Raw genomic sequence first — 19,570 nt, 5'->3', positions numbered from 1 at the left:
TGTTTCTCAGAGTCTGCAGGCTGGGAAGTTCAAGATTAAGTTACTGGCAGGTTCAGGAGCTCATGAGAGCCTGTCTTTGTTTTCTTTTACCACTGGAGAATACCTAAGAGAGGATAATTTGTGAAGGGAAGAGATTCATTCATTTTGGCTCATCGTCCTGGAGGCTGGTAAGTCTACCTCCACCTACTGAGGGCCTCTTACCACGTTGGCTCCTAATAGACATTCAAAGGCACAAAGCAAGGAGCAGCCTCGCGATTTTAACGATCCACTATCAAACCCGATAGTCTAGTCCCCACAGAGGTAAAACTCTGGTATGATAGTGGAGCCATTCCTGAAAACTCTATCCTTGTCACCTGCACACCTCCCACGGGGTCCTGTCTCCCAGCACCTGGCACTGAAGAACTAGAGTTCTGATTCATGCGTTTTGGAGGAAACACATTGTAGCTGAGCCTTAATCTTGATTCACAGGTGGCAACTACTATCTGTAACCTCCTGTGGTAGAAGGACAAAAGAGCTCCCTTGGACCTGTGTTAAAGAGCACTTATAATCCCGTTCACGAAGGCTCTCCCTTCATGACCTAGTCCCCTCCCCGGAGGCTGTATCTTCTATGTTTTAGCACTTTGCATTGTTGTGTATGTAATATCTGAGAGAACCACTTGAGGAAATCAATGCTTTACTTTGTGTTTCAGCTCGTCACGATGGCGCAAGAGACAGAGAAGAAGAATGTCCAATCTCACCTGACTTTCTCTTTCTTTCCTGTTTGTTCATTTATGTCTCTAGACAATGGGATGATGTCATTCATTCACATTCTAGGTAGTTTATCTCCCCCACCCCACTTAACCCTGTCGGGAAATGCCCATAAACATGCCCAGGGGTGTGCCTTATAATCTTGGAGGTGGTTCCAAATTCAGGCAAGGTAACTGAAGTTAACCATCACATCCTGATGACATTGCCTTGGGATTTAGGATTTAAACATAAGAGTTTTAGCAGGGCCCAGACATTCAGATGATAGCCCAATTCATTTATTAATTCAGGACTTAGAATTATATGTGTACTAGCTTAAAGTGGCATATATACAAAGTTATTAGGAAACATTTACTGAGTTTGAAAGCCTTATTATATTTTCCTGGCATGGTGTTACTCTCACTTACAGTCCAGAAAGATGGACTTGGTACTTAATGATGTTCTCTGCACAGACAGGGGAAGGAGATCATTAAGTAAAAGAGGAAGCAATAGTTTCTATTATACACAGCTTCAGAGTTTAACTTTCTGGCTTTGTGGCAGGAGACAAGGTAGCCACCTTCACTTGCAAAATCTTGAATCCCTTGTGGTATGCTTGGGTATGATATGCATGTGTTCCCTGAATCCAGTTGATACATTTCCATTCATATCACCATTTGTGCTTCTTATTTATGATGTCTACTGACATTTCTTTCGGTTATGATTTTTTTTTTCCAGACGTTTCAGTCAGCCTGTTGGCAGTTGTCGTAAGCTTCTGTGGCCTAGCCTTGTTGGTTGTCTCTCTTTTCGTCTTCTGGAAGTTGTGCTGGCCATGCTGGAAGAGCAAGCTTGTGGCTCCCAACGCCAGCGCCCTCCCACAGAGCATTTCGAGCGCTCCAACCGAAGTTTTTGAGGCCGAAGAGAAAAAAGAAGTTGAAGAAAATGAAAAGCCAGCTCCCAAAGCTATTGAGCCTGCAATAAAAATCAGCCACACGTCCCCTGATATCCCCGCGGAAGTGCAGACGGCTTTAAAGGAACATTTAATTAAACATGCTCGTGTGCAAAGACAAACCACTGAGCCCACGTCTTCATCGCGGTAAGGAAGGGTCACACTTGTGATCCCGTGGGTGTGGTTTCAGAGGAGCAAACGCATGAGTAGGGGGAGAGAACAGAAAAGAAACAGGAAAAATCAACAACAAGAATGGGGTTGGGGTGGGGTGGGAGAAGAAAGAAAGGAGAAACGGGAGGAAAGGAAACGTAAGTATATAAGGCGGTCAAAAGACAAAGGGGAGGACACAGAGGAGATGCAGAGGAGAAATGAAAGGCAAAGAAGCAGACACGGAGTGGCATCTGAAAAGGACTTGGTAGTATTGGAGCTATCTCAGTGACGTCACAGCACAATAGTTATTTAACTTTTGCCCTTGAGAGGTCCTCAGCCCACAGCTGCCACTTGCAAATTTTCAGTTTCGTTTTGTAATAAGTAGTGTACAAAAAGTCATTGAAAATGTGTGTCACAGAAGCGTGAGTACACACACACACACACACACACACACACACACACACACACACACACACACGAGGACTATCGAGCCGCTCGCAGTAACAACAAACAGAGGATAGCTTTTAGTCGGCAGTCCGTTAGCACCCAAACTGCAAACACAAAAATGAATTCTTTATCTGAGCCCATGTAGATGGAACTTCATACTAGACAATTCTACAGGAACCTGAATGTCACAGGCATACCATGCAGCACGCATCTCTTTCTGAAATGTGTTTCAGAGAGATGAGCAAGAAACTGTAACCAGTGAGATAAGGAACTTCAGACAAGGAAAGCAGGTAGAACTGTCCCCGAGGCTAGCCTCCTGTGCTGGTTAAAATTTATAATCAAGCCACAGATGCTAGCTATTTGTTTTGAGAACATTTTTAACCAGTAGCATTGATGGTCATTTAAAACTGTGCACGTGTATGAAATGATCCTATATGCCTCCTTGACTATTATGCTATTATTCCTGAAAACCACAAAGCAGTTTTTAAAAGGAGCAGATCCCCCTGTCCACCAAGGTTGTGTTCTGAGACCCCAGTGGATTTCTGAAAGCACTGAGCTCTATAGATGCTGTATTTTCCTGTGTGTACACACCTATAGTAAAGCGATAACAGCAGTGGTTGATAGTGAAATAGAATGGCGATAATTAAAACTGTATGAACCCGGCCCCCTTGTCTCAAAGTATTGTATTTTATTATCTATATAATAGCTTTCCTCTTGTCATGAAATGGAAAGATGTTCCCTCCGTGATGCAATAAAGGGTAATGAATGATGCAGGTATTGTGACAGTGTTGGACTTTTACATCAGAGTAACTTGAATATATGCATGGTGGTACATAGATACAGCAGTGTATCTGACCACCAAAATGACATGTGAGTGACTGAGAAGCAGGCTACATGAACAGCATGGATGTGATCGGCAGTAGAGCGAGCCGCATCCCCTGGTAGACAGAGCAAAGTGAATGATAACTCATCTCACTAGTCAGAACAGTATTCATTTTAAACATTTATGAACTGTTTACTTCTGGAATTTTCCATTCAGTATTTCCAGCCCTCAGTTGGCCACTGGTAACCAAGACAACAGTTGACAAAGACCAGAGAACATAAAATAGGATAAGAGGAACCACTGTCCTAACAGTTATGAATAAATGGCAACATGGTGTTCAGAATTAGTCAACTTGAGTTGAGAAGTATAGACCCCACATAAGTTCAGGTGATGAAGACAAAGCAGGTGCTCTGTTTTGGGAAACACCATAAAGGTGAGATTGTATCTCCAAAATACTATCTTTTGAGTATTTAGAGGCCATCTGCTTATCCCTAATTAAGGGAGAATAAAAGACTATGTACTGAAAACACATATGAAGGCTGAGCTTTGGCTGTGGAATGGCATCTTGCAATCAACAGAAATAATTTAATCTTAGATTTTTTAGTAACTATATGAAAAAAAAAAACAGCAATTAAGTCAGAAAACTTCTCTTCACTCAGTCTTAGAAAACATAAAAAAAGTTGTCCACATCTGGTATTTTCTAAGTGAAGAAAGACTGTACAAATCAGTGACTTGGTCTTAATGTTGCTGTTTGATCTGCTTCTTGAAGTGTCCTTGTCTAGATGGGAGGCTGTGAGGGAGGAAACAGAAACCCTCCTCACTGTACCTTCACCCTCCGACAGAAAGTATTAGGAATGGTCTCGATTATGTGTGAATTACCCAAAGCCCAGGGAGATTAAATATTTTGCCTGACAAAATGAAAGCTTCCAGGGCTGGTAATTCAGACTTATCTAGATGGATGGAACATTTCAATTTTTAAACATAATGTGGGTTTTATACAAAGAAAACTGAGTTACAAAGTCAGCTGAAGACAAGCAGTTTGGAGTTGAAAAAAATCTTCCTGCGCTTGTTCCACTTAATTAAGGGTCTGAAATTGGGTGTGGCTACTGTGAGTGACTGGGGTCAGGATTCCAAATATGCTTGGCATGGGAATGAATGCCTTGTAGAAAGTTTCATCTCTCGTACTTCTCAAAATTCCTCATCTCCATCGATCACTTCATCATGTTGTGTGTTCCCTTTATATGAAGAAGAGGAGATTGCGGGGTTTATTCTGCAGTCGCCTTGGACATGACTTGAAGATTGCTTTTTAATAAATCAAATTGTCCAGCTCAAATGCCAATTTTGCCCGACATGGCAAAATCAAAGCTACATGCATATCCATGCACACGTGTCCAAAATAAACTTAACTTTAATTTTCCATTTCCACATCTCATTAGTTCAGACAAGATGACATCATGTTCTTTCAAGGCTCAGTTATCCATTTCTCTATTGAAACAACAGTCTGACAAGTCTAGAAATTAGCAGCATTGCTGGACACTGGGAAATTTTTCGATTTCTCATCCCCGTTTTCAAATCCCTGGACATTTGACCCCTCCAGCTGTCGGACAAACTACTCAGTTTCACTTGTGTTCCTTTGTTACCAAAATTCTCATATGCCCCTCCTGATTGGCCCTACATTCACTCAGAACACTTATATGTTTATTTCTGGATGTAATAAATGTGTTCTGTCCTCTATCCACTCCAAGACTCTGAGGCTCTGTAAAGAAATTGACATCGTGTGATATCAACTTCAAGTTGAGTAATTATAAATGTCACCTGTGTGGTGGAGAAGGCGAACTTCAGAGCACAGAGAGATTGTTTCCAGCGGAGTCAGGAAGAAGTGTCACTAAGCTGAGAGGCAAACAGGAGTCCCCCATGGGGACTTCACTGTATTGCTGATGAAAACACTTACACGAAGTCATAGAATACAACATACAGCTAAAAAAAAAAAAAAAAAAAAAAGAGTGATTGAGTCAGCTGGAATCAAAGTATATGAGGCCTTAAAATCATGGCTGAGATGTTCAAAGGCTGTCCTTTCAAATATATGTTCAGTAGACATCACTTGTTTCCAAGAGTTCTGTTTCAGGATTATTAACTCGCCAGCTGCTTATGGGAAAGACTGTTAAGGGATGACGTATCTTTTGAAAATAATGTAGTAAATTCATAAAGGAAAGAAACACGAAGTCTTTTATCAAAACTTGGGTAATACTTTAGTGATCATTTGTCTCATTTGAGTGTTCAGAAACTTGAAACTGCAAGATTTTATAATCTAACTTTACCTGAATTCTGGATGTTTCTGCATGGATAGCTCTGGGCATTTCCCTGATATGTATTCACTTCTATTCTGCTTTTTGTAGTAGAGAATGCACTGCAGAAACTCTGCACAATGTAGTGAATTTGAAAGTCAAAGCATAAATTCCATCACCTTGTCTTGCCCACCCCAATGGTTACATACTAGGAAGGGTAGCGCTTCTAAGTCTTCTGAAAACCTTAGCCTCCCCGTCTATTTTTGCTCATGTTGTTCGATGAGCAAATGACGATCTTTTTATTTACTTTAAAATCTTTACTGAAAATGAATGAGTCTACTTTTCTTCCCAGACATAGGCTGTTATCCCTGCTACTTAAAGTGGAAATTATAATCTAGCATAGTGTCTCACTACTGAGCTCATAGAACTAAATGCTAAATTCTCGAACTACAAGGACGTGTAACCTACTTTGATATCCTCCTGTCTTCCAGCACTGTGTAGGTAGGGTACACGGCAATTGTCAAAGGGTGTTTTTGGTTGATGGATTACTGCTTCATTTCAGTTTATTCTGAGGGGCATCAGGTGGTGAGGGGACACTGTGCTCAATTAGAAGGAGGTTAATGGTGATGTGCTCACAGGATGAGTATGAAAACCAATTTTCTCTTCATTCATTAATGGTGTAAAGATTAAATGAATAGTCACATAGGTTCATCACTGTTAAAGGATTCTAAGGACCCACCAGAATGATTAGAAAACACGAGAGAGCTAATCGAACATGAACAAAAGCGGGGAACTATGTATAAGATAAATTCTGACTACATGTTCTGATAGAATTAACTATGACTGATTATGAAACAATTCATGAAGTGGCCATGCACAGTTTTACAAAGAATAATTCAATGTACCTTGTTACAAGGAAAATGAAAAATTATGTAAAACTGTGAGTACTGTGCAATTTTATTTACTGTAAGGTTTTTTATATAAATTAAATTTCTTTCAAAAGAGAACAAAAAAACTGAAATTACCCATTCCAGGTCATTGCAAGAAATAGAAAACAAGATACAATAATAATAAAAGGGAGCATTTGAAAAATATGTAGCTAGCTACAATATCAAGAACCAATGTTTGCCCAGAACAATAGACAAAACTAAGTTCAATCTCCTTGAGCTGAAAGTTCATGAGACATGTGGTCATGACGTCAGTGCACAAGCTCCCTTGTAAAAGGGGTGTATTTGGTGAGGGCACATGTTGCTTTTCTCAAATGGAGTAACTTCTTTTTTTTCAAACATTTATTTATTTATTATGTACACAGAAGAGGGTGCCAGATCTCATTACAGATGGTTGTGATCCACCGTGTGGGTGCTGGGAATTGAACTCAGGACCTCTGGAAGAGCAGCCGGTGCTCTTAACCTCTGAGCCATCTCTCCAGTCCCAAGAGTAGCTTCTTGCCTTGAGGCTGTACCTAACACAGCAACCAGAAAACAAATTCTTCAGGTTTGAATCTATTTTAGTTTTCTGGCTCTAATAAATAGTATTTTTTTTATTAAAATTAACACTAATTTTAGGTTGACTGGCTACTGCTTCTTTATGATGCAGATGAGTCCTAGAATGTTTCATGGTTTTTGTCACAAGGACCCTAGCAAAAATCATTTATGTAAACAGCCATTCATATGGCCCCATCATGCTTTTAATTAAAAATATCGGAAGATGAATAGTAATTTTTGACATCATGAACACCACAGTCTAATAAAGTACTGCAGAATGACAGACAGGAAAGAAAAGAGGTAATTCCAATAGGCCAGGGATGTTGTGCCAGAGGTCAAGGGAGGGGAGGGACAGAAAGGTGGCAGATAGGAGGAGGTCAGCTCAGCTCAGGATTACATCTGTTCTTCAGAATCTAGCTCAGCTCTCCCAAGAGCAGGGCTCATGATGGTCAAAAGAGTGTTGCCATAAAGGGAAAGCCTAAACTGGCACACTGATTACAGAAATTTAAGGCCAAAATACATTCAGTCAGAACACTTTTGAAGGTTCTAGAAATAATGTAAAATGAATCTAAGATTTGTTATATTAATCATGTTACTGATAATTTTTTTTAAAAAATTTACTTTGAGTTTTTAATGCAATTACATCATTCGCCCCTTCCCTTTCCTCCCTCCAAGTCCTCCTATATACCTTTACTTGCTCTCTTTTAAATTCATGGACTCTGTTTTCATTCATTGTTGTTATATATGTATATGTCTATATGCATATATATTCCTATAAACACAACCTGCTCAGTCTATGTAAAGTTACATCTTTCCAGAGCTGACTATTTGTTGTGTTCTTCCCTGGGAAAGACTATCTCTCTTGCTCTCAACATTCATTAGTTGTCTGTAGTTCTTTGTGTAGGGTTGAGGCCCCCTGGGCTTCCCCGATCCACTTTGGCATGTCTATGGTTTTCTTGTTCAGCTCACATTTAGACCATCATGTTGGTGAGACTTTATGGGTACAGCTTCTGACATTTCTAGGAGACACTGTCTCACAGCCAACTCCTTGATCTCAGCATCTTTTTTGCCTCCTCTTCCACAGTGTTCCCTGAGCCTTAGGTAGAGGAGTATTTTATCATTTGGGATTGGGCTCCACATCAATGCATTTTGGTTGGTTGTGGTTTTCTGTAGCTGTCTCCCTCTGTTGCAAAGAGAAGTTCCTTGATGAGGGATGAGAACTGCACCTGTCTGTGGGTATAAGGACAAATATTTATAAATTTTAGTGATTTTGCTGGCATACTAATGCAGTTGTAGAGTCTCTAAGATTTATGACTTCACTAGTCCTAAGTTAGCTGGGTTTCCAGAACCAGGCATGATTTCCCACTTGTTAAGTGAGTCTTAAGTCTTGGAGAACTGTTGACTGCCTCCAAGGTGGCACTAATGCACCTTCAGAGTTATCATGCTACTCATTGTTGTGGTTCATAGGTGCCATAGCTGAGTAGGTCTACTGGTTGTTTCCCTCCTTTGGAAGCTTACATGGCAGCTTCTGGTACCATAAAAGCTAGTCCTCAGAGAATAAGTAGGCTTTCAGGTCATATGCATCTCAAGGCTTCTGGGCCTTGTGTCTAAAGTGCATGGATTCTTCAGCAATAAGAACTTCCATCGCAAGGGAACAGCCAAAGGCAATAACAGTAGTCTATAAGGTTTGGGGAGTCTTTTGGACTACTCCCTGACTCAAAAGGGGTCTTCTTGTGACTGGTGTTGAGGTTTTGTTTGACAGCCTTCGGTTCTTGGAAGGAGTGTTGTCAGCCAAGATAGGAAAATTTAACTTAAAGTATGATGTACCAACTTACTTATATTGATTGTAAGTATTTTATATAGGTAATAATTGCATTATTCGTTATGACTTTTTCAGACATCCTTACTCTGTTTTTCCCTCTTCTGTCTTCTGTGTTTATCTCCCTCCTCCTCCCTAATTAGAGCCCCACTGATCTCCCCATTTCCCCCCTAAGATCACTGGTACCCTGGTAGTTCCCTCTCTATGCCCCTCCGCCCTGGCAATGGTGCCTTTTTACTTTCCTGGTTTTGTAGTTACTCCAGGATATGTACTCATATCTGAGAATCTTGAGTTAAGAGCCTCAGAAGAACAAGCAGTGTTTGTCTTCCTGGGACTGGGTTGACTCCCTCCATATGATCTTTTCTAGTTCCGTCCATCTACCAGCAAATTACATGGTTTCATTTTCTATGTGGCTGAATAGTATTTCATAATGTACGTTTGCCACATTTTCATTATCCATTTGCCTGCTGAAGGACATTTAGATTGTTTCCATTTCCCAGGTGTTGTGAATAGAGAGAGAACCAAAGAACATGGCAAACATCTGTGAAATACAAAATCTAATCCTTCACATATATGCCAACAAATGATTAAAGCTGGGTCACATGGCAGATTTATTTTTAGGTTTTTTTTTTAAGAATTCTCCACACTGGGGGGCTGGACAGATGGCTCAGGGGTTAGGAGCACTAGTTGGTCTTCCAGAGGACCGGGGGTTCAATTCCCAGCTCCCACATGGCAGCTCACAACTGTCTGTAACTCCAGTCCTAGATCAGACACCTTCACACCAATGCACATGAAATAAAGTTAAATAAATTATTTAAAAAAAAAAAAAGAATTCTCCACACTGATTTCCAGAGTGGCTGGACCAGTTTGCAGTCTTCCCAACAGTGAAAGAGAGTTGTTTTCATCACCCTCCCCGACCACTGTATCCCCTTGTCAGTTCTTCTGTTGATCTTTATCATTCTGACTGGGGTAAAGTTAAATCTCAGAGTTGCTTTGATTTTCATTCCCCTGATTGGTAAGGGCAAAAAAAAAAAAAAAAACACATTTTTTTATATATTTCTTACTTGTTCTTTTTTCTTCTTTTGAGAACTTTCCATTCAGGTCCCAGGCCCATTTTCTGAATGAGTCACTTGTTGTATGATCTTTTTTTTTTTTTTTTAGCTCTTTGTATATTCTGGATATCCATACTCTGCCAGATGTGTAGCTGACGAAGAGATGAAGATTTTTCTCTCATTTGGTGTACTTCCTCTTCACCTGGTTGATTGGGTTTTGTTTTGTTTTGTTTTGTTTTTAGCTGTGCAGAAGCTTTTTAGTTTTATGAGGTCCCACTTGCTAATTTTTGGCCTTATGTCTTGGGCAAATGGAGTCCTATTCATCACATCCTTCCCTACACCGATATCATCTAGCAGTTTCAGTGTCTCAGGCTTGACATTTAAGTCTCCGACCCATTTGCAGCTAGTTTTTGTGCAGGTTAATAGATGTGGGTCTAATTTCATTCTTCTGCATGTGAGCATCCAGTTTTCCTAGAACCATTTGTTGAAGATGCATTCTTTTCTTCATCTTATGTTTTTGGGATCTTTGTCAAATATTGAGTGGCTGAGGTTATCTGTACTTATGTTTGGGTCGTCAATTTTGTTATATTGGTCTAACGTGTCCATTTTGGTGCTAGTAACATATTGTTTTATTACTATGGCTCTGTAATATATGGCTTATGTCTTTTGATAGGAGAACTGAGACCATTAATATTTAAAGTTGTTATTGAAGTGTGTGTGTTAGTTGAAGTCATCATACTGTTGATTTTTGATGTTACTGTTTGTGTTCTCAGTGGAACTTCATGGTTTAGTAATTATGACCTCGTATTTCTTTCCACGGTCTCTATTATGCTCATTCCTCTTTTCAGCCTGAAATGTTGCTTCCTGTATTATCTTTAGGCATGGCTTGTTGTATATAAATAGTTTTCAAACTGTTAATATAATGGAAAGTTTTCCTTTCTCCTTTAACTATGAGAGGTAATTTTGCTGGATATATTAAGCTTGGCCATCACGGTCTTTCAGGTCTTGGAATGCCCTGCCCTGCTCCAGGCTCTTCCCACATTCAAAGTTTCCGTTGAGAAATCCTCTGTTATTCTGATGAGTTTTCCTTTATATGCAACTTGCATTTTTTCTCTTTGCCACTTTCAACACAGGTTTCTTTTGCTCTGTATACTTAGTGTTATAACTATGATAAGCCACAAGGTTTTTTTTTTTTTTTTTTTTTTTTTTTTTTTTGGTGTTTCGAGACAGGCTTTCTCTGTGTAGCGTTGCACCTTTCCTGGAACTCACTCTGTAGCCCAGGTTGGCCTCAAATTCACAGAGATCTGCCTGCCTCTGCCTCTTAAGTGCTGGGATTAAAGGCGTGCGCCACCACTGCCTGGCCACAAGGATTTTCTTTTCCGGTCTTGTCTACTCAATGTTTTGTGTGCTTCTTCTATCTGTATGTGTATGTTTTTTTCTTAGTTTAGAGAAGATTTCTTCTATGATTTTGTTGATGGTATGTTCTATGTCATTGGCTTCAGTTTCTTCTCTGTCATCTATACCTATAGTCCAGAGAGTTGGTCTTTTTATGGAGTCCTACATTTTCTGTATGTTTATTTCCGTGCTTAATTTTTTTCATATTCCTTGCTTATTCAGCCTAGATCTTCTACTTTTTCTATGAGTCCTGATAGTCTATCCTTGGCTTGATTCATTCTACCTGTGAGACTTCCTTTCCTTTGAGTTTTGTAGTTCAGTTTAGACCTATGAGTTTTGGTTTGATTTAACTGTGATTACCCCTAGGTCTTCATTCTTGGAATAAGAAAATATGTGACTTGTTTTTTTATGTTACAGGAGCCCACAGTTGAGAGATCTCAGGTCTTCTCAAGAGACTGAACTTTTAAAATGTTTGAATTTTTAAAGACTGTGGGACTTCTAATGTTATTTATGCTTGATATTGTAATATTAGTATTAATAACAGATATTAGGGTTGAACAAGAAAAAAATGTTTAACATTGAATAGGGATGTATTTTTGTGCCAAGTTTCAAGGAGTCAAATGTCATGGGGCTTTTATTGTTTGTTTGTTTGTTTGTTTGTTTGTCTTTGTCAACTTGACACAAATTAGAGTTATCAGGGAAGAGGAACCTCAATCCTTCAAATGCCTCCATCCAGACTACCTATAGCAAATCTGTAAGAAATTTTCTTGACTAATGATTGATGTGGGAAGGTCCAGGCCTTTTGGGTGATGCAACTCCTGGGAAGGTGGTCCTGGGTTGTATAAGAAAGCAAGCTGAGCAAGCCATAAGAAGCAAGCCAGTAAGCAACATTACTCCATGGCTCTGCTTCCATTCCCATCTCCAGGTTCCTGCCTTGAATTCCTGCCCTGGATTCTGTCAGTAATAGACTGTTCCTGAGAAGTGTAAGATGAAACAAACCCTTTCCTCTCCATGTTGCTTTTGGTCATGGTATTTTATCACAGTAGTAGAAACCCTCCCTAAGACAATAACCAATGCCTTGATCTCACATCAGATCACCACTTGTTGCTATGTCTTCTTCACCTTCATAACATTTAAAAATGCTCCTCTCTGACTCTGCATCATTAATTCTCTTTTCTTGATGTTAATTCTTCAGTATCAAAAGAACATGGAAAGGTCGGAAATATTGATTAGAAGTATGCTCAAAGTTGGAGCTGTGAAATAGTTTCCAGTTAATGACAAGACAGAATCTAACTATTTGCTTGATAGTGTTTAAGAAATAAGATATCACTGTAGGGGAGTAGATCATTGAACTTAGAGATCAAACTTTGGGAAGAAACAAGTGTATGGTGACAATTAGAACGGAAGTGTCCAAAGTGATATGGAACCAGGAGACTAAAATAATGTAGTTTCAAGGGAATGGTTTGATTAGCAATACGGGGCTAAGAACAGGTGATTACCGTGAAGAAGTACTCAGCTGACAAATCAGCGAAGTGGCATTTTATTTCTGAACTTGGGGGACAAGAGCTATGGAGTATTCCAGACCAAGATGCAGTAGAACAAGAAATGTAGAGAAAGCATCAGCAACCACATGAGAAGGCTAGGCTAGGTTTCTGGCAAGCGATAAAGTTTAAAAAAAATCATACACTCAATGGCTTGTGCAGTTAGCCTTTCTACATACATACACACACACACACACACACACACACACACACACACACACACACACACACACACACACAGTTGTAGTCCTTTACAGTCCAGCACTTCTCCCAGAAGAGTGCTTGCACAGGCCTCCAGAAGTTTGAGGGGTAAGAGGTGCAATGGTTCACGTTTTCATTGTTTGAAATGTTGCTAATCACTGCCATTCAAGAAGAGAAAAGGGGGAAGAGAAGAAAGCAGTGTGTTGTCAATGGAGCTAGTTCAACACTGTAGCAATGAGTGCTCTGGTTAACCTACTCGCTGAACTGACTTGAAATGGGCACCATGAACCCCGCAGTTAGGACAATGCTCCTTGAACGAAAGTGACACTACGGTTTTTATCCCATTAGAAGGAACCCTGCAGGAGTGAGTCTCATCGGTAGCTTTACAACCATGCACATCACATTCAAAGGTATAAAGAAGAAAATTCCAAGTTTTGAGAGCACAGAGAATTAAATTATTATATTGGAAAGTCTTTGAAATTATGAAATAAGCTTATAATATTCAGTAATTAACATCTTTCAGGTCCTGTTCGTACAGATCAAAATTGTTGGACAAGTGAAAGTGATTTTAATAGGAATATTGTTCTCAAGAAGCTAAGGGTTGACCCATTATGTAGTGATTAGCACCCCGACTTGATTTGCAGATTGGATTATAGTGGGCCACTTCAATGCTTCATAACAACAATGGAGCCTATGGGAAATTTTTCCTGCTGTCTCATAAACTCTCTCTGGCCTTACTCTGAATATAATGTAGGCTTCTGACCTTTTATTTTGGGATAAGTTTATGGTCAATATTCATTACATGGAATGTCTAATTAATTATAATGGAATAGGTCTAAGGAGACAGATTGCTTCAGGATTTACAGTCAAGTCTTAGTAAATATTTTCATATATATGTTTACATATATATGTACAGTTACAAAAACTGGAGTATTGATTTTTAAATTAACTATAGTTTAATAGATAAATTTTAATCTGACCTGAGATTTGTAGTATATTTCTTTGTATAAAAATATTATTTCCTCAGAAAACCAAAAATAATAATAATAACCTTTCAATTATGGTCAAATTTTAATTTAGTCATTATTATTATATAATAGCATAAATTGTTACAATATTTATGTTGCTGTTTTAAATATATTTTGAATATATAAACATATTACAAAATATATTTTAATAATATACTTAGAATTTTTTTACACCATGGAATCATTATAATTTGGCTTATAAATTCAGCATCCTATGCCATTTCAATTTTAGATAGCTATTTAAATAAGTGAAAACAAAACCTCTAAAATTATACCTTAAGATATTTCCAGCAAGTAAGCTTTGAAGTTTAGTGTATATAAGTATGTTATATATAATGTTTAAGTGAAAATGTTATATAAAGCATACATGAATATTTTTTCAGTATTTTTATGGTTACTTAATACAACACATTATTTAGTGCTGCAAGAGATTGTAGGAGAGGAATTTGCTGTGGCAGCAAAAAGGAGGAAATCATGAATTTGCTTGAGTTTGAGGGTTATTGGGACATCTGTTTTGAAATCTTGGACCTTTAGAGACATGGGGGTAGAATCTTCTGTAGCCAGGACATATCTGCAGAACTTTCTAACTCAACCAGGAATAATAATCCAAAACTGTAATTTTTTGATGGCTAGATTGAAGAGAAAAAGACCTGGAATGAAGCCTGCAAGAGGCTCACAGACTGGCCTAGCTCATACTAGACAGAAATCACAAAGGATGTATAAGGGAAATAAATCTCAGTTCAAGTTATACGTACATGACACTCACAAGATTAGTATATTTAATATTTGGAAATGTGTAGGGATAATAATGAATATGATATATTCAGTTAGAATTTTTAAGACTTATTTTTGCCCCATTGAAATTGTTAACTCTTATTTTGTCCTTAAAGTTTTGTGGCCCACTCCAAGTTAAACAAGGGAGATATGCTCACTTGGGTTGTCATAACTCTATAAATTTTAAAAGTAAATATTCATCTAGTTACCTTAAAAAAGATGAGAAATAATTGGCATGTAAGAATATGTTTTTATAGGGTTTTGTTTTAGTAGTGGAGTTGCTAAAACGTGAAATTTAAATATCCAGATGTAAAGAAGACGACCAAGTGGATAACTTTCTCCAGTTTAGATGGGAGTGATGAATGAAGACATGCATGATGTTTGTGGAATAGAACATTGTTGAGAATGCTGTTTCTTCACAATGGCGTTTAATGATGTGTTTATGAGTGAAAAAAGACAGAACCTCCCTATAATGTATATCTATGTGTTTCAATTATTTATCAAATTTTAGATTTTTTTTCTTTGACTATTGTCACTCTGGCTTTTCAAAGTAGCTCTTAGCAGCATTTGAGTGTGGGACACTGTTGATAAAGCCATAGATCTAATAATCCTACACGTGGACAATAGCATTTTTCTGATCCTGGCTGGTGGGGAGGGTGTATAGGCCACTTGATAACTACCATCAGAAATGACTAACCAAAATGATTTTGTGTATGTGTGTATGTGTGTGTACAGCCACAATTCCTTCAGGAGACACCTACCAAGGCAAATGAACGTCTCCAGTGTTGACTTTAGCATGGGCACTGAGCCTGTTTTACAAAGAGGAGAAACAAGGACCAGCATTGGGAGGATAAAGCCAGAGCTCTATAAGCAGAAATCAGTTGACTCCGAGGGCAACAGAAAAGACGATGTGAAAACCTGTGGGAAACTTAACTTTACGCTCCAGTATGATTATGAAAACGAACTCCTAGTTGTTAATATTATCAAAGCTTTAGATCTCCCAGCTAAAGATTTTACAGGAACTTCCGATCCTTACGTGAAGATGTATCTTCTTCCAGACAGGAAAAAGAAATTTCAGACGCGTGTCCACAGGAAGACACTAAACCCTCTGTTTGATGAGATATTTCAGTTTCCAGTGGCCTACGATCAGCTAAGCAACCGGAAACTACACTTTAGCATATATGATTTTGACAGATTTTCCAGACACGACATGATTGGGGAAGTGATTCTTGATAACTTATTCGAAGTCTCTGATCTCTCCAGGGAAGCCACAGTATGGAAAGATATCCACTGTGCTACCACGGTAAGCAATAAATCCACCAACTTCTCTTTGACCTCTGCTGCTATTTAAGAGCAATCATTGCCCACATTATTGGAGTAAACTCTATAAAGCTGTAGAATTTGAACCCCAAGTTCCTGCCAAGGTGGTATTTGATCCCACAGCAATATAATGTGTGAACCTAATACGGCATAGGGAACATTAGCAGGTGTAAAAGCAAAGCAGTTTTTACACGTTACTCCAAATTGTAAGACTTTTCTTTCCCAACCTACTTACGTGTAACCTGTTCCCAATACCAGTTTCTCCATAGTTGATGCTGAATGTCATTATCTAAAGTGACTTTGTTTCACAGCTCAAACCTGAGATGTGCACTGATGTGTCACGTGGTTTGATCTGAAACAACCCATGGCTATAGACGCTTCCATGGAATGCACATGGTTACAGTGCCATGGGATGCTAAAGGATCAAAAGATAATTCCCCATGTTAGAGTTATCTTTTCACGACACGTATTTTTCAGTTACAAAATGCTATCAACTCTAGTACAGGAAATTTTGAAAGCGGTAAAAACACAATAGAAATAAAGTAATCAACAATGCTACCAATTATGTAAATGTTTGGGGTATTACTTTCCTGTTTCTGCTCTGGATACACTGAAAGAATTGTGATTACTCTGAATTTTTATTTTCACACTGATTTTGTTCCATGGTAATTTGTTTCAGTGCATGATCTCGATCATTTTAAAGTTTCAAACTATGTGCTGTGTGTGTGTGTGTGTGTGTGTGTGTGTGTGTGTGTGTGTGCAGTATTTGTGGGTACCAGACCATGGCATACACTTATTGAGGAGGTCAGAGGACCCATCTGTGGAGTTAGTTGGTCCTTTTCTACCCTTACATGGATTTCCATGAATTAAATTTAGATTCCCAGGCTTGCACTGCAAGGGCCTTTGCCTGCTGAACAATATTGTTGGCCACATAATACATGATATCTAAATATGTTATCCATTTACTTAACCACTTTCTTGTGACACACTTCAAAGAAGCATAAATTTTGTTTTAAAAAATTGAGTTTTTTCTCAGTTCACTTTTATAAGGCTGTGTGTCTGCCCCAGAATTACAGAAGAGGAATTAGAGAATTGCTTTCAGGTTAGATTATTAACTTGTTTTGATTTATTAATTTTAAAGTCAACCATTTTACTTTTTACCATCAGATTGTCTTCATATATTTATTACTTCTTGTAACACAAATGGCTAAATGGTCTTTGAATAAAAAAACCCAGAGCCAGATATTGGGGTAGATGCTGAAAGATCAGAGACAAAGGAACAAGCCACAGCTACCTCTTACCTCACCAACTCCTCGGCCTGAAAAACTCTCTAGCTGACAGGGATGCTTCTGCCAAAAAGCCTTTTAGTTCCTGTCTCCTCACGCCTATATACCTTTCTCCACCCACCATATCACTTCCTGTCTCAACCTCTCTAGTGCTAGGATTAAAGGCATGTGATTCCCAAGTACTGGGATTAAAGGCGTTTGCCACCACTGGCTGGCTCTGTTTCTCTCCTAGACTGAGTCAATGTCATGTAGTCCAGGGTGACTTTGAACTCACAGAGATCCAGACAGATCTCTGCCTCCTGAGTGTTAGGATTAAAGGTATGTGCCACCACAGCCTGGCTTCTATGTTTAATCTAGTGGCTTGTTCTGTCCTCTGATCTTCAGGCAAGCTTTATTTGATACACAATATATCACCACATTTCCCCTTTTTTTTTTGTCTAAAATAACAATGGGTACCAGATGTAACATGAATTGCTAAATGGTCTTTTAATAAAAAACTCAGAACCAGATATTGGGGTAAATGTTGAAAGATCAGAGAGACAAAGGAACAAGCCACAGCCACCACCTCTTACCTCACCAACCCCTCAACTGAAAAGCCCTCAGCTGATAGGCCTCTAGCCGAATGAGCTTCCTCAGCCAAAAAGCTTTAGTTCCTGTCTCCTCATACCTTATATGCCTTTCTCCACCCACCATGTTACTTACTTCCTATTGTTGGGGTTGATGGCGTGTGACGTCCCACATACTGGGATTAAAGGCGTGAGATCTCAAGTGCTGGGATTAAAGGTGTGTGTCACCACTGCCTGGCCTCTATGTTTAATCTAGTGGCTTGTTCTGGTCTCTGTTATTAGGGTACACAATACATCACCACAACTTCTTCTTAACATTCATTTTCTAACTCAGTATTTGCCAAGTATTATGAAAAAGAGTTGACCTTGTCTTGAAAAGTTAAAAGGAGTATCTTGTTCCTAGTGCCAGTCATTTGGAGTACTGAATGCTCCCACTGATCTTCCAGTTGAATATAAATAAATACATTATAGCATTTATTATTAAATTTTTTTGAGTACTTGAATCTTTTTAAACGATTTTCTCATTTCTGGTGCTATAGTCTTCATTTTACTTTCAGTAGTACTCGATCTATCACAGGATCCATTTTTAGGTCATATCCAATGATGCCATCTTTTAAATTTTGCTATTAATGAATTTTCTTCTAGACTTTAACTATGAGATGATATACTCACTGATACAATTTTCAAAATGACTACATTCCAGTTTCCTTTGTGGTGAAAAGTTGGTGACTGGGGTGTTGGTCTCATTGCTTAACCAGGAGACCAGTAGGCAGTATTACAGGCACAGGCTGCAGGTTAGCAAAATCTCCTTCCTCCCACTAATTTGTATTAGCTGTGAAAATTGGAACTCATCTTGACAGCAGAGAAAATTAAAGTTGAGATAAAGTTCAGTTGGCTGGGTGTTTGCTTTGTATGCAAAGCCTGAAATTTAATTTCCAGCATAACTGAGTGTAGGGGCACACACCTGTAATCCCAGCTGAGAAATAAAGGCAGAAGGATCAGAAGTCCAAGGGCATCCTTCGGTACAGAGAGAACAGACTGAGACCCTGTCTCACACACCAGGAAAACAAGCAAACACCACCAAACCCCAGAAAATCCAAGTTCATTAGGAGCTTCAGTGGACAGGCCATTTAAAATACAGCTAGTGTTATCAATGTCCAATTGCATTGGAAGACATTGCCCTGGAAATGCTTGCTGCACGGCCTGGTCCTTGTCCATCCTCCCATTCCAGAGCCTCTATGGAGGCTTTCACCGCTGCAATCTACTTTAACTTTTCCTCAGATTATTTGCCACCCTCCTTTGAAAACTAGAAACATTGGCAAGAATTAGATAGGTTGTTTTTTTTTTAATCGCCGTTCTATTATTTAAACCCCAACCCCCTAAGATGCTTTAAGATGATAAAGACCTGTGTTTTTATTCTGTGTTGTCCCCTAATTAATTGTGTGACATTTTGAAAGGTCAAGATACTTGTTCAGAATCAGCTGTAGGAACCTTGGGAGACAGCATTTATCTTGCTCACTAGTGTCCCCATGACTAGCCAAGTGCCAGGTGTTTGGGGGTGTTCTCAGTAAATGTGAGCATGGTGATGGATGAACAAATCTTTAAAGATTGATAAGGTATTTGATATGGTTGGAATCAGAGTTTGGGGGTTGTGAGAGAAAAATAAGGAATTCGTAATGATAATAATAATAAGCCAAACTTTCAGGGACCTGTGTGTGTCCTGATATGAA

The 19,570-nt window shown here is 38.9% G+C and overlaps 1 protein-coding gene across 1 annotated transcript in view; it reads left to right on the top strand.

Moving 5' to 3' along the window:
• Nucleotides 1-19,570, top strand: part of Syt10 (synaptotagmin 10) — a 61,179-nt gene that overhangs the window by 13,977 nt on the left and 27,632 nt on the right. The window contains exons 2-3 of the mRNA XM_052748673.1: nt 1,459-1,816; nt 15,404-15,971. Coding sequence (XP_052604633.1) covers nt 1,459-1,816; nt 15,404-15,971 — 926 coding nt within the window. The remainder of the gene's footprint in view (nt 1-1,458; nt 1,817-15,403; nt 15,972-19,570) is intronic.

The sequence above is a fragment of the Peromyscus californicus genome, unplaced genomic scaffold (genome assembly GCF_007827085.1).
Source record: "Peromyscus californicus insignis strain IS unplaced genomic scaffold, ASM782708v3 Scaffold_20__1_contigs__length_68692818, whole genome shotgun sequence".
Lineage (NCBI taxonomy): Eukaryota > Metazoa > Chordata > Mammalia > Rodentia > Cricetidae > Peromyscus > Peromyscus californicus.
Note: the sequence above shows the minus strand (reverse complement) of the source record. Positions and strands in the feature narration are given on the sequence as shown.